Source organism: Cryptomeria japonica, chromosome 7 (genome assembly GCF_030272615.1).
Source record: "Cryptomeria japonica chromosome 7, Sugi_1.0, whole genome shotgun sequence".
Lineage (NCBI taxonomy): Eukaryota > Viridiplantae > Streptophyta > Pinopsida > Cupressales > Cupressaceae > Cryptomeria > Cryptomeria japonica.
Window position 1 is genome coordinate 159,837,938 of NC_081411.1, and position 15,645 is coordinate 159,853,582.

Consider the following 15,645-nt stretch of genomic DNA (forward strand, 5'->3'; position numbering starts at 1 on the left):
TATAATTACCCAAAACTGAACTATTTGAAATCCTTACTGAATATGTATTTGAATGTAAAGAATAATAAACGGTAAATGAACTTGCAGCAATACCAACACTTCCTTGTAGGGATTCACCTTGAAACAGGGGTGACAGCATAAAAAATACAGCTCTTTAATATTCAAGGAATCTACCAGATATTTTTTAACAACACCAAGCTGATTTCATTGTCAGAGATTGTCCCCAAAGGCTGTGTTCTCCCTTTGATTAGAATAAGGGTGGTGGGACCCACATGTCAGGGCCGTTGCCTTAAGGCAGCCATTCAAAAGCTACGCTACTGGGTTTGGCATCCGGAGCCTGGATGCAGGTCCAGATTCGTGCTGGGTCTAGGTGTGGGTTTGTTGTGGCACTGGGTTCGCCGCGGCAACAAAGGACTGCACTTCTAATGAAATTGAACAGCATGAAATGAAATTCATTGTGCCTTGACTCCATTTGCTCGTGCCCTGTGATGAAAATTAAGTCCCTTCCTCTAAAAATACTAGAACTTAATTATTTATAAATTAACAAATTAAAATTAAATTTTTGATATATCTTTCTTATAATATTCTCAAATTTAACAACATTGTTTTACTTTTTATACATCTTAATTTAATAAGTTTAAAATATTTATATTAATTCTAAATTTAATATAAAATAATTTTATTTTAATAAATGATACATTTGGCTATTTTATTTTGTACTATAATTTAATTTCATATGTATACATGTATCATGTATGCATGTATGTATCATTTATGTATATATATACATACATACATATATGTATATATATATTTGTATATATATTAATGTATATATACATACATACATATGTGTATATATATTTGTATATATATGTATATATACACACATATGTATACATACATATATATCTATCTATCTATATATATATATATATATATTAACCAACCCTAAATCCATTTTCAGAAATTTTGCTGAAGTGGTCAACCAAGTCCTCAAACTCAAATTTGAACCCAAACTAGCAACTTTGTTCAAAAGGAAAAGGGTATCACAAATCTTAGTAGGAGGCTGTGGTTAGATTATAGTCTCGCCCAAAAATCATAGATTGTAGTCTCGCCCAAAAATCGCTAGAACCCGGCAAACTCAGAAGTCCTAGAGCTCGTAGAGTCCAGTGGCCTTGTACAAGCGAGTCATGGCTTGGTGAGTCTAGACATGGACTCACTGAGTCCTGGGGAGGGACTCGTGCGAGTTTTGGAGTCGTACTCGCAAGTCCCGACGCACGACTCTTGCATGCCATACATACTCAAAATACAATAAAATGATTTCTTTTTAACTTTTTGCTCATTTCTTTGCTCTTGGTTGCCAAAAACAGTTCTGCACATCTAGATAGGGTTGGAAGAAGAGAAGAGGAGCATACGTGATCGAAATAGAGCCAAGTAAGTGATTTTCTTCTCTTTTTTTTTCGTTTTTTGATTGAAAATTTGGATTTTTTTGAAAAATATGTGGAAATGTTGGCAAAATTTTTTCCTTTTTCCTTTTTCCTTTTTCCTTTTTTACCTATTTTTTAATATTTTTAGCTTGTTTTTGAAATCTATTTTTTTCAAATGATTGATTATCATTTTTTTTTTTAACAAAAACCTACTGATTTTTCTTATGTTTAGATGTTCAAGCAGCAATGTCAACATCAAGGCCATATAGAAAAGACGCTGCATGGAAGTATGGGATACCGGGAAATAAGAAGGGTGAGGTCACTTGCACTTAATGCAATAAATGGATGACAGGGGTAATCAATAGATTAATATACCACATTGCCACTATAACTGGACATAATGTGGACATATGCCCTGCATCGACTCTGGAGATGGTTAGAGAGATGAAGGCCCTTCTGGGTAATTATGAATTGAAAAAAAGAGAAAGACAAAAGACTAAGGAAGCACTAGCAGCAACAATGAATTAGAATGTATCCATTTCTATACCATCGGATTCCCTTGGTAGCCCAAGTTCAGGCATCCATCAACCACATTCTTCTTTTGGTGAGTCTTGGGTTCTTTTTCTACTTTTAGTGCTAGCCAGATTCCTCCATTAGGACTGGATTAATTATTTTTTATGCAATGTTCTAGGAGCACAACCTTCACTTGAAGGTATGAGATGGTTTAAAGAAAAACATCATGAAGCTAGGATGAGAGCAGCAAATTTTTGGTACTATAATGATTTACCTTTCAATGTGGTGAACAACCCCATATTGGGAAGGTTTGGTGAATGTGTTGACAGTTACAAGGTGTTTAAGACTCTAACAGCTAGAGATTTGAGTAGGTCATTGCTGGAGGAAGCCGTAAAAATTACATGGCTTGTGGTTGATGACCAAAAAAAATTGTGGTAGAGAAAAGGTTGCAGCATCTTATCAAATGGATGGAATAAGACTGTCCTAAATTTTTTAGTGGCTTTTAATGGTGCATTGTTATTCCTCAAGTCCATATGAAGTCAAAATTGCTGAGACTTTGTGCAACTTATTAGCTGGGATGATCCAGGAGGTTGGTGGTGAGAATGTTGTCCAAGTTATCATGAACAACGCAACTACCTATGTAGTTGTAGGTAGTCTCCTTATTTAGAGGCATCCTACAATTTCATGGATTCCTTGTGTTGCACATTTCTTGGACTTGTTAGAGAACATTGGCAAGATTGGATGGATGTAAAGTGTGGTTGAAGATGCTAAAAATGTTACCAAATTTATCTACAACCGTATTTGGGTGCTTTTTTTGATGAGGAAACACACAAATGACAAGTACCTTGTGGGACCAGGAGTGACAATTTGCTAGCCACTTCCTTACATTGCAAAGCATTCTTGGTGTCACTCTTCATCTCAAACAAATGTTTCTGTCTAATGCTTGGTTGCAGTCTCCATTTTCTAAGAAAGCTAAATGGGAGAAGTTTGGAAGTATAGTTTTTGATGACACATTCAACAAAAAATGGAGGGGAGTTAATCAAGGTAATTAACAAACACAAACATAAAATTTATATAAGATTATCTATTTGCTGTTTTTATTTTTTATTTTGAGAGGTGAATTTTCTAATAATTTAAAACTTGTTTTCATTTTTTTAGTTGATTGAACCTTTGGTTAGGGTTCTTTGTAAGGTGGATGGAGAGGGTATGCCAATGGGTTTAATTTATTTAGGCCATAGATAGGGCCAAAGAGGCAATTTCACATTACTATGGTGGAAACAAAAAAACGAAATCATTTGGTGCATCATTGATTGTAGATGGACAAACCAACTCCACTAGCTAATTCATGCCTTGGCCTACTTCTTGAACCCAATATTTGACTTCTTTGATACATTTAAGGTTGATGAGGAGGTCATGGTAGGTGTTATTGCATGCATTGATAAAATGGCGCCTGATTGTGAGTTGAAAAACAAGGTTTTTGATGAGTTGGAGGTGAGATTTGATGTATCTTATTTATGAATTTGGCTATGTTGACTATTTAGAAACATCCATTTTACATACATAGTAATTAATTTTCTTTATTTGATCTAATTTTAATTTTCATCTATTCAAGGTCCACAAGGGTGGAAAGGAGAGACTCTTTTCTTTAACTCAAGCAATTGATAGGAGAGATAGACAACCAGGTAAAAAATTTAGTTCAATACTACAAGAAAAAATTAGAAATTTGATTCTTATATTTTTTACTTAATTCTTATATTTCTAAATGATTTTTTGTAGATTTATGGTGGGAGAATTATGGTGCTGGCATGCCTAATCTTAAAAAGATAGCCATTTGTATTTTGTCCTAGCCATGTAGTGCATCTGGGTGTGAACGCACTTGGAGTTTTTTTGAGAATATTCACACAAAGAAGAGAAATAGGTTGACCCAACAACACCTCAATGATCTTGTCTTCGTCTTGTACAATCTTCGCCTTCAAACTAGAAAGGTGGAGGGAGTTTCACATGAGTCCATAGACTTGGTTGATATTGATCCATATCGTGAATGGATTGTCAGTGAACAAAATGATGACGATGTCCCCCTTATTGAAGATCTTGTAGAATTGGAGAAAAGAGCAGCAAAAGAAGCAAACACAGTAGAATTGGATGCAATGGAGGAGGACGAAGACAATTTTGATTTTGAAGAACATCAAACACCTCTCGTAGCACCTTCTACTTTGAGGCCTCAAGAATTGGGTTACATTGGGGGAGGAAAGAGGAAGATGTAGATTTTATTTGGTTGTTTCTCTTATTTTGACATATCATTATATCTAAACATTTATAAACTTATGAATCTGTTATAAATTTGAAAGTTTGAAACTATGGGTATGATTATGAATTTATGATTCATGAATGATGAAATTTCAAATATTGAGTATTTGAAGATCATATGACACGTGTAATGTTTGAATTATGGCTCTGATGTTCTCTAAATGCATTAATTTGTTTTTGTTTTTTTGTAAAACTACGATTTTTTCTTTGTCGAGTCCTAGCCAAGTCCTAACCGATGTTTTTGCCAAGTCTCAAGTTTGAGTCCTATTTTGGGTTGCCGAGTTTGCATTGAAACCGAGTTCTAAAACTATGGTTTAAATTATCATTTCTCCTTCAAAATTGACCCCTCCCAACAAAACGAACATAAATTATTTCTTTCTTAGAGCTTGCCATTTTAAGCACCACCAAAAAGGTGTGATGGTAGATATTCCCTTTACACAACAATTAAAAAATGACATATCAACCCAATAAAAATTTTGATTACAATCTTTAGATGATTAGCATGGGTATAAGAAACTAATACAACAACCTTTTCCATTTCTAAAACATGAATTAATAATATAGACTTCTAAAGTGAATTGGCCTAGCAAGGTATGACCGTGAAGATTTTAGACCAGCAATTTAAAAGGGGAAAACCAATATTTTCGAAGTATTGGGCATGACTTAAAAAGATACAACTAGTACTTATAAATTTGCTATAAGAAAATATTACAGAACCTCACCAAAAGTCTCAAAGATCTGTAAATATTCAGGAATCACCAAAGCTAGAGAAATAACAATAATTGGAAAAAAACCACAAACCCATAACTGAAACAATAAACATGAAGCCAACAAAAGAAATAAGAAAAATTTCACAAAACAAAAAATCCTTAACACTAAACTGAAAACATAAAATCTGGAAATATTTATCTATTGGAGCACATTGACAATCCTTGAGTGGATCTACATTGAAAGCTTGAGGTTTATCATCCTTAGAGCTTCACAAATCTATAGGGCTTTTCATACTCGGGAAGATAATAATGCAAGCTTATTCTTGGGAAAATAAAATTGTTTCCAAAAGCATGAAGACCCTCTTTGAAGACATTCCTGCCTTTCATAACTTTTTGAGGAAATAGAATAATAATATCATTATTTTGATAATTATCTTTCCAAAGTTACAAAAAAACAATAAAGTTTTTTTTATATCACCTTTTTGCACCATGGGTCTAGTGACTGCCGACACTATTAAATCACCTAAAAACACCTTTATAAATAATTAATGCAAGTTATCTTTTAATATAAAGTTACATTTTTTGACAAAATATTAGATTATAATTAATCTCATAATTTCAAAAAAGGGACATAATTATGCAATTGATTCCCAACTAGGAGCATCTCTCATTTGAATAATGGAGCTATGCTTATCCAGCAAAATCGAGTGGAGTCTTTAATTCTGACTAGAATCTTGTTGTTTTACATCCTTGTGCGTAATGATGTTTGTATTCCTTATTGGAGTGGTCAATTTTGTGGCATAACAGTTTGTGTTATAAGTACATGTGATGATATCAAAATCAGATTATCAGTGTAATAATGATTATTTGAATGTTTTCTGTAATGCAGCTTACATGCCTGAAGAAGAATCCGAACAATTACCTTCAAGCCATTTGTAGTATTCCAAGAACACTGAGAATGATGTAAGTTATGTCCAATAGCATATGAATTCAATCCATTGCATGTTGCAATTTGTTAAATTACGTTTTCTCTCAAATACTATAATGAGTGTAATCTTTCTGTTTTATATTTCATGCTTAAATGTTAACGCCGATGGATCATTATATTTGGCTATGGTGTAAAAGTGGATATTCTTCAGCCCAATTCTGTATAATTCTTGTTGTGTGTTTGGTAGAAATTTGGCTTGGATGCAAAATATCATTCCCTTAAAAGTTTTGGTTAAAGGGCATTTTGTTAGAAATTACAAATTACGGTGTAATACTGTGTCTAACTTTCTATATTAGACTATTGTGTTAGAAATTTTGCCAACTCTGTCAGAAACCTCGTAAGACCCAAAAACCTCTTAGAAGCTAGTTCCTTTTCTATTGCACTTGCAATGTAATTTCCCCATTTTACGCAACATCGTTTTGTGAGCTATGGGCCAGTTTGTGAGTTTTCCCTTAAGCCTCTAGGTGAATTTGGGAGAATTAACAAACTTCTTGGAGGATATAGGTTCAATATTTTTTCGTTTTTGTGTGTGGCGTTGAGCTCAGTTGGTGTTATGGATCCTTATGACACTTAGACGATTGTTTTCGGACTCTTGGGGTGTTCTCCAAAGTTCTTGGAGAGTACATGTATTTAGTAATTCACTTGGTTGGCTCCGATCATCATACTTCATCTTTAATATCATCCCAATGTGATCAGAGTTTGAATCCGGTTCAGTTTCAATGCTTTTGCAACTTGGGGGAGTCATTGAATAATTGATTTATATTTCACTAATGTTGTCTAATGTTGAGAATAATAAAAAGACAACTTAGTCTAATAGCTCATTGGAAAGGTAATAAAGTGTTAATGTTGAACCCTTAGTGAAGGGGGCCTTTGTAATGCCCCCTCCTTAGCCAGTTTTGCTTACAAGGTTAGTCTATTAATGGTCCTTGTAGACTAACAGGCTGGATAGAGGACCCAGGCTGGTTGCTCTCCATTAAAAATATGTCAGGAGGTTTCTTTCTTGATTGGCTAGAGCATTTAAGCTAATCACTCTAGTTAAGCCTCATTGAATTTCATAATCTCTCCTTGGGTCACTAAAAAACACATTAATAATAGTAAGTTTTCATCTATCCTAAGTGTCTTATTCCTAGAGAGAGAGTGAAAGGGGAAGTGAGATATGAAAGAGTGACTTAAGTGGAAAAGGCATATAACATAAGGTGAGCGCTCGTAAAGGGAAGAATTGAAAAACTGATCATTAGTCTATTCATAAAATCTGATTTGGGGTGATAAGGTTTTAACCCTAACTAGGGTGTAACTCTGGAGAAGTATTAAAAAGGCAAACTTAGGGGCAAAGTTATTATGTTGGATAAAATTTTTTCTTTCTTGCCTCCCTTGAGGAGCTTGTGGTTTTGAGGACTTTGGAGATGGAAACCTCCATTGTTGTTGCACATCTACAGCTGCGAGAGATCAGCCAAGGGTGTGAGGAGGAACTCCAGCCATCAGCCAAGGGTTTGAAGAGGAACTCTAGCCATCAGGGGTTTCCATGGAGCTCAAAGTGAATTAGTTTGGTATACAAATCTGAGCCACCTACTTGCTTATGTGTGTGGCCGAATTGCCTTGATTGTGAAGGCTTTGGATACATTTTGAAGGATCTTTGCACAAGTGATAATTGGCACATAAGGATGATTTGTGTGAAGACTAGACAGCAATTTTGAAGAGTGTTTGGGACTGGTTATAGAGTTTTTGTCTACAGCTGTAGGGAGGTGGCTGCTTGCCAAGCCGACCCTCTTATCCAGCTCTTTGAATATCATTTCGGTGCAGGAGCACCTAGGCCAATTGACAGGAGCACCATGGCAATTGTGTAAATGTGGTTTTTTGTTTTTGTGTTTTGAGTCTTTTGCAATGTAATAAGGTCTTGTATGACAATTTCAAGTGTGTTTGAGTCATTTTATGGTCATATGTCAAATGTGGAAAAATTGTCAAAGGTTGACAAAAAGTTATCATTGCAACTTTCTTATAAAACTGCCATATTGAGCAAAATTGATTAGTTTGGGGTTAGTTAATGTTCAAAAGTCAGTTATGGATGTTTGAGGGTTGATCAAACCTATAAATTTCTTTGTTTCATCGACCATTGGGTTGGTGGTTGGGTGTATTGAAGAAAAATCAATAAAATTTTGAATTTCCCTGCATTTTTACTGTTTTTTCTGACGTTGCAGTCTGATTCCTTTCATTTTTCAGTATGAAATTCATCATGTTTTGATTGGAAACCAATTGGATGTGTTAGATTAGTGAACTACCTTCAATTTGGCTTTTGTGGCATTAAATTTCATTCAGATTTGAAGTAGTTACGATCATTTTATTAACTATAATTTCCAGATTTTTACAATAACAGTCCTGTTGCAGCATTTATTCTGAATTGGTAGGAAAGAATTAAGGCTCAAGACCAGACTCATTTGAAAGAGGGGTGAATTAACTTTCATTTGGCACTGGTTTCATGAATTTTGGTTAAGTTTAGTGCAAGTTATAGCAATTTTTTTGAAAACTGCCCGTGCAAAGCCATTAAAGGAGGGTTTGAAAGTCTAAAATGTAGTTTTTGACCATTTCACCCATTGTATGCCACTGTAACTCGGTGGAATGGTCTGAATGATGTTAATCAGATGTGTGTGAGTTTGGGAAGCAGAGGTGGTCATTTGGGATTCTTTTAATGTGATGCCCTAGTTGAATTTTTGTGCATTTTCAATGCAAATGAAGGTGTAGAAGTTGAGTTTCAGTCAATTGATGTTATGGATGGTCATGTGAAGGTTTTGTGAGCATGTGCAGGTCTAATGGAAAGTGTTCCAAGTGGTTTCAAGGGTGTGTGAGGTGTGGAGATGTCATTTTCATCAAATCCTCCTAATTGCAAGCAAAATGAGGGTTTCTTGTTTTGGGGTCTTAAATTGCATGACTAACCCAAGAGGCTGTTGATTTAGATGTTTTATGACATATTGATCTGCTGTTTTGAGGTTTTGAGTGAAGCTTACATGGTTGAAGGGTAGTTGCTTTGTAAATTCGATCAATTTAGGCCTAGTTCAAGAGGGGCCAGTCATAGAACAGCTATACTTTCTGAAATAGAACAGCTATACTTTTGGAAACAAGTGCTTAAGATCTTCTGATATGTTTGAATGGGTCTTAATGGGTATCCAAAAAGCATTTGGGATCATGGGTATGAGGTGTCTTTGAAAAGTTATGTCTATTTTTCAAGTTTAGAAGGTTGCTTGGCAATGAGGGTGAGTTGATGCTGGATAGGTTGAATAGGGTTTCATGGTCTGATCCATTGTTGATATTTGATCAATTTGAGTTGGTCTAGAGGTGTCACCCTGCTCTGCATCACATTTTTACCCCAAACTACTTTCTAATCAGCTACATGTTATAGTACTATCTTTTCCTACACAGCAAACAAGTTTGGAGAAGATTGCAGCAGTTAAAAGGGTATGAAAATCCATAAAACCAGACTACATCAGGCCGTATTGGTTGAAGATTTTGGAGTCCACAAACAATCCCAACTCAAGGGCGTCTATGCACTACAACACCATCACCTTCAGTAGATTACCTTGTGACAACAATTTGGAGAGGAAAGGATCAGATGTCTGATCTCTGTGAGTCTTTTTCTGAGTGAGCACCTTAGTTGTGTGCTACATCTAGAGTTCAACTTTTCCTCAAACTACTGGGTATGTTAGTAGTGGTTTTAAGGATTCCACTTGTTTGTAATAGAACTGTTATCAGAAGATTGATGTATTCATTTTCAGTAGAATACTGATATAAGTATTGAGCTTAATTGTGATTTCAAATCAGTTTTCAATCTACTTCTTGTTATTAAAAGAAGGCATTTATCTTCTTTCTTTCAAAACTTCAAACAAAATAAGAATTACATCTTCTGCAACTTTTATCTAGCTTTGAAAGATCGCATTCATAGAAAAGACATATAGTATTACTAGCACTTGCACCCTAAGGAGGTGCAAGGGTTACGCTGATAGGAAACAATAACTTATAATCATAGATGCTTATTTTGATATGTGATTTGTGCACAAAATAGTTTATTTTGAAAGATAAATAATCAAAGTATTTATATACAATCTTGTTCCAGACATAAAAAAACTATCTGACTTATATATTTGGATCTTGAAGATGACTTTTTGCCGTGGTTGGTATGAATGAGTTTGAGGTTAGCTTTGTTGTTTTTTCTTTGATTTTGTTTTGCACAGTGAAACAAGTAGTTAGTGTTTTTTTAGGAGGAATGCATGGATGGTTTTATATTGACGGTTTAGAAATATATAAATGTGGAAGTTTGCGAAGCAAAGAAAGGAAGCATTAAGCATTTGATGTAGCAATTTTGGAATAGCAACTAATAGTAAGTTTTTTTTTGCATAGAATATAAAATTGAAATTGCATACCTTTTACTCACTACAATGAGAGTTGTTGTAGTCGAGATTCCTCCTTATTCTTGATAATTGTGTATGGATTATTCTTCATTCTCGAATATCGATCCAAAGAGAGTGGTGGTTCTATACGGAGGTCCTTTATTGATTTAACCCTTGATATAGCTGTAAACGTTAACCCTTGTCTTTCTGTTTTACCTATATCAATTGTAGCTTTTGGTAATGTTAATCCTTGGGATTTATGTATGGTAATCGCCCAGGCCATGGATAGTGGAATTTGTCTATGATTACCTAGGGATATTGGTGTTATAGGTATACTTTTCGGGTCATCTTGATTCCAAGGTGGGCCATTGTAATTATCAAATCAGACAACTACATACAAAGGTAAATCTGGGGGCTTAGAACTAGTTGTGTATACAATATCTAGCACTTCTCCAAGTGATCCATTGACAAGGCCTGCTTGTATCCATAGGTTTGTTGTTAACATTGTTCGTTGGCCTCTACATAGCAGAAGTTTGTGGGGAAGTTGGTTAGCATCATTTTCGACATTTGGTTCTTTGTGCGTTTTGATTGCAACACTAAGTGCAACAGGAAGATTTAGTAGTTTAACCATTTTTTTGTTGTCCATTGTAACTAAATCATTAGTGGAGTATAGGTGCATTTCTTTGTCAATTTTTTTTTGTTCAGCAGTACATAGTAGTTTGTTTGTGTGGTCATTAGTAACTCCCAATCTTGTTCAGTTGGTTGTGCATCATGCATGTGTTGTAATATTCGACAGAAGTCAATTTGATCTTGAGAATCACCTTGTTGATGAAATATTGTTTGAAGTGTCATAATTGTAGTGAATTGGTCCCATAAAAACTTGGCAGTTGAGTGTGATGCATAGATAGGCTTGTCCATAACAGGTGGTAGTTGTGCTAGGTCACCAACAAGAATGATTGATGTCCCACCAAAGCACAAGTTTTGTTGGCGGGGGAAAGCTTCATGCAATCTGTTATCTATTTTCAATAGTAGCTTTGGTCCTATGAAGCTCATCTCATCAATAAGGAGGTATTTTATGTGTCTCATCTCTTCTTGAAATATTAATAGCGATTGGACCCTTAGTGGTTGCATTTCTTTTATTGGAATCTTAAGTGTAGAATGTATAGTTGAGGCATGTATTTTGAATGCGGCAATTCTTGTAGGAGCAACAACAAGGAGCGGGTTATAATGTTTTGATGCTAAACTCGAAAGTGCATGTCTAATGCAATGTATTAGGTAGGATTTGCTTGTCCTTGCTGTTCCTTGTATGATCATGTGCAAGGTTGGTTGAAGGAATTTTCATTATAATGTTCTTTAATAAAGCCAAGTGCAAGTTCTTGTTTGGATGATAGTAGATATGGTGGATCATTTAATTGTAACGTCGTTTCTTCATCTTGTTCGTACATCTTGTGTATGCTTATGAAATGTTCAGCAGTGTCATGTAAATGTGGCAAAATAGAACATTCACTCCATTTGTTCATATTGTCAAAGTCACGTCTACCAAGCATTTCAAGGACATTTTGATTTCCAGCACTACCAAGCCCCATTTGTGATAGCAACTCCCATTCATGTAGATTTATCTCATTGTCTGTGTCCTCATCCTGTTCATGGTTTTCCTCTATATCAACTACGCGATTGACATGCCACACATAATATTTATTTACATTCATTTGCTTCCAATTTGCAACAATGTCATCTTTGGTGAGATCTATTTCCACTGAAATGTTACGAAAATGCTTGTGTAGAAGTAGGTCACTCCAACAAAATGTTTCAAACTATTCAGAATGCTCATTTGTAATGGCATAGAATCAAGGAAAGACATTTGTTGTTGGGTAATTATGTCATATTGTAATTAGAAAGTTACGGGTGTTAAGGGTCGGTGGTTACGTGACGGTTGTCGGCAGTTGGCACCGGACAACCTACACCGACACCTATATATATGTACTTGGTTTCCTATTCCAGAGTGTAGATATTGTCGAAGAAAGTTATGTTCTGAATGTACTGGCATTTGACATTAATGAATACATACATCTGAGTTCTTCTGTTTACTTGCATTGCTGTATACTGTCATATTTCCTACATTCCTGTATTGTTATGCACTGTTGAACACACACACCCCTCGGGGGAAAACATCTGGCGCCATTGCCAAATTGAACTTGGAATGACGGGAACATACTACATGGCACGATGATAATGGGGCAACCAGTGAGCGAGGGGACCAACAACAATCCCGAGGAAGAACCGACGGAGTTGTTTGAAGGAGAGGGAGCACTAACAAGGGATTTCACCTGCATTCTCCAGGCATCCTTTGAAACTTACGTACAGAGGGAGGCCACGACCGAGGACGTCCCTGAGAGCGCAGTGTGGAGTGCCCTTGACGTAAGTCCGACTGTAAATCAGTTGATGAACAACTTGCCAAGCTTGTTGGCACAAGCGTTCCTTGCTCTCCAAACTCGTTGGGAAGAAACCTACCACGAGACTCGTTGACAACAAATTTTGCAGCAATTTGAAGAAAGGAGTCGACGAGAGGAGGAACGTGACGAAAGCCGTCGACGAACCTTCAACCCCACGGAAAGAAGGAATTGATGCCCGTGACGCTAAATAAGGATAGAAACCGTGTGCCGAGGGAGGAAGAAGATGCACACGAGGCAGCAGTGAGGACACTGAGGTTAGAACAACAAGCAGAACGTCGACGATGACTGAAGAAAGTTGCGGAGGAAAGCACAACTGGCAATGATGGCTCGAGTGCTGAGGGCCAAGTTTTTGTACTAATAGAAACCACCAGGAAGCGGTTGAGGGATCTTTCCCTGACATTGGAAGAGATTGGTGACGGGAGTACGGTAGAGCCATACATGCCACACAGAGGTGCCGAGACTAGGAGGGAGGAGACAGAGACGGAGAACAGAGAGGCAGAGGATACCAGAGCGATCGAAGGTGTCGGGAGGACACAAGGTCACGATAGTAGAAGCAATCTGTTCGGTGCAGGCTCATCACACCCTGGTAGTCAGAGCAACTTGGTGGGACCCAACTGACCAAATCTCGACGGAGTACCTTCGGGAGGACTAGTGTCTGGAGGAGGAGTTCCTGGAGGGTCAAGTTCGAGTTCCAGAGGGTAGATTGGGCCGCCACCAAGGAACGTGATGGCGAATCAGCAAAAATTGCCCAAGTTCAACAGAGATGGGAAAGAAGACCCGATACGACATTACTGTACATGTGAAACAGTCTGGTCGACCTATGGCGTGGCCGACAGGGCGAAATGGGTGGTGCAATTCCCCGCCACCCTACGAGGAGTAGCCATCGATTGGTACTCGGATGCTGATAAAACTAAGCTAACAACTTGGGATGAATTGCACAAAGCCATCGAAACAGACTTTTGACTCCTCAGAGATGATAATGAAATTGTGGCAGAAATCTTGAGCATCAAGCAAGGGAAAAGTGAGACCATCTGAGCATATAGCCGACGCTTGAAGGAATTACTGGGAAAAATGGACAACTTGCCCGACGATGGATTGAAGAAAAGGTGGTTTGTGGAGGGTTTAAAGTCGTCACTCAGAAGGAAAATGAAAATTGTACCCCCCACATCCTACGAAGATGCCTATAACCGGGCAATGGACTTGGAAAATGAAGGGAAGACATCCAGGAAGAAGAAAGACAGGTCTTCTGGAGAGGACTCCTCCGACGGAAGTAACAACGACGAAGGGTCGAGTAAAAGGGTGCAAGCCCTTCTGAAGGATATGCATCGCATGATGAAGGAATTCAAAAGCATGAAGGGAAGCACAAGCAAAAATGAGGAAGTGTGGTGCGCAGAATGTAAGGAGGAAGGTCACACAAAAGGCTCTCGTCCTAAAAAGGCCTTTTGCGACATTTGCCAAGTGTTGGGACACTCCACCAAAGAATGTCCCTACAACATGAAGACACGGGGAAATTAGGTGCTCTTCACCTAGGAGCAGTCGTCACCCTTCTCGACAGCAGGCACATCGCAGCCTCAAGCCAACACTACGACATCATCTGGCGGTTACAGAGGTAACCAAAGGGGAGGAAGAGGCGACAATAATAATAGCAATAACCGGAGTCGAATGCAGTATGATGCCAAAGGACGACCGATGATTTAGTGTCGGGCATTCAACCAGTGGGGACACTTTGCATGGGATCGCTAGAAAGAGGAGACACCGCATAACTTGTGCAGATGGTGTGGTCCTGGAGACCACGATGAGACAAATTGCCGCAAGCCAGGGGTTAATCTTCTCAATATCGAGAAGACTGGTGATAAAGAAGTACTGGCAATCACCCGTGCTCAGACCAAAAAGGCCACTTATCCCGACCCTCGTAAGGAGGAGAGATTACGGGAGGCAAAGGCCAACATTGAGCGCGAGATGACGACAGAATGACAGAACAATGCAGAGGTGGTGAGTACATCTCGTACTGAAGCCGAAAAGAACATAATTGGGCAAGTCTTGCAGATGGAGGTGCCGACAAGGGTGAAGGACCTTCTAGACACAATGCCACAACTGAGGACCGCCATTTCCGGTTCCGTACAAAGCACTGCACACACACCCTCAGGTGTGGCCCTGATGGAAGTGCCGGTTAGCCCCTCGGCTGATCCAATGTTGTTGGCCTTAAATAGTGGTCAACATCCTGCGGTAGTGGAAATGGGAATCCTACGGGCTATCCTCAAGGACACCATCGTGGATGGAGGTTCTGGGGTGAATGTGCTGCCAAAGGATACATGGAAGAAGCTCGGGAAGCCAACACTATGGCCACCCACATTCACTTTCGTGGGAGCAGACCAACACGACATCAAGCCACTCGACACCCTGATGGCCCAACCCATGACCATTGGCACACAACCCTTCCTACTGGATTTTGTGGTAATCCCACTTAAGAAGAAGTGGTATGACGCCATCTTAGGGAGAGGGTGGCCGGTTACAGCAAAGGTAAACCACAATTGGAAGAACATCCTTTCCTTGGTGAAAGGGGGGCGGAAGTACATCATTGACCCGAGGACCCAGGTTGTCGGCGAGGAGCTTGCATCATCCGACTCTGATTCAGAGGACTCAAATAGATGGGAGTGGGGTTCCTATGAAGGCAAAGACGAGATGGAACCAAACAATGAAGGAGTGCTTGAACTCGATGGCTGCTCAAAAGATGACATCTGCTCATTGAATGGACTCTTCCAATGGCAAATGGAAGATTATGAAGTGTTTCACCCTGCTTGTCACATGCTGCAAATTGAAGAAGAGCCAGGCGAGAAGGATAAGCCCCACCAGAATACAGGGAATATA

General features: G+C 38.1%; 1 protein-coding gene across 1 annotated transcript in view; it reads left to right on the top strand.

The window, feature by feature from the left end:
- LOC131856345 (multisubstrate pseudouridine synthase 7-like) overlaps window positions 1–15,645 on the top strand; it is a 144,631-nt gene that overhangs the window by 38,525 nt on the left and 90,461 nt on the right. The window contains exon 13 of the mRNA XM_059208040.1: window positions 5,850–5,923. Within this exon, the coding sequence (XP_059064023.1) occupies window positions 5,850–5,923 (74 nt within the window). The remainder of the gene's footprint in view (window positions 1–5,849; window positions 5,924–15,645) is intronic.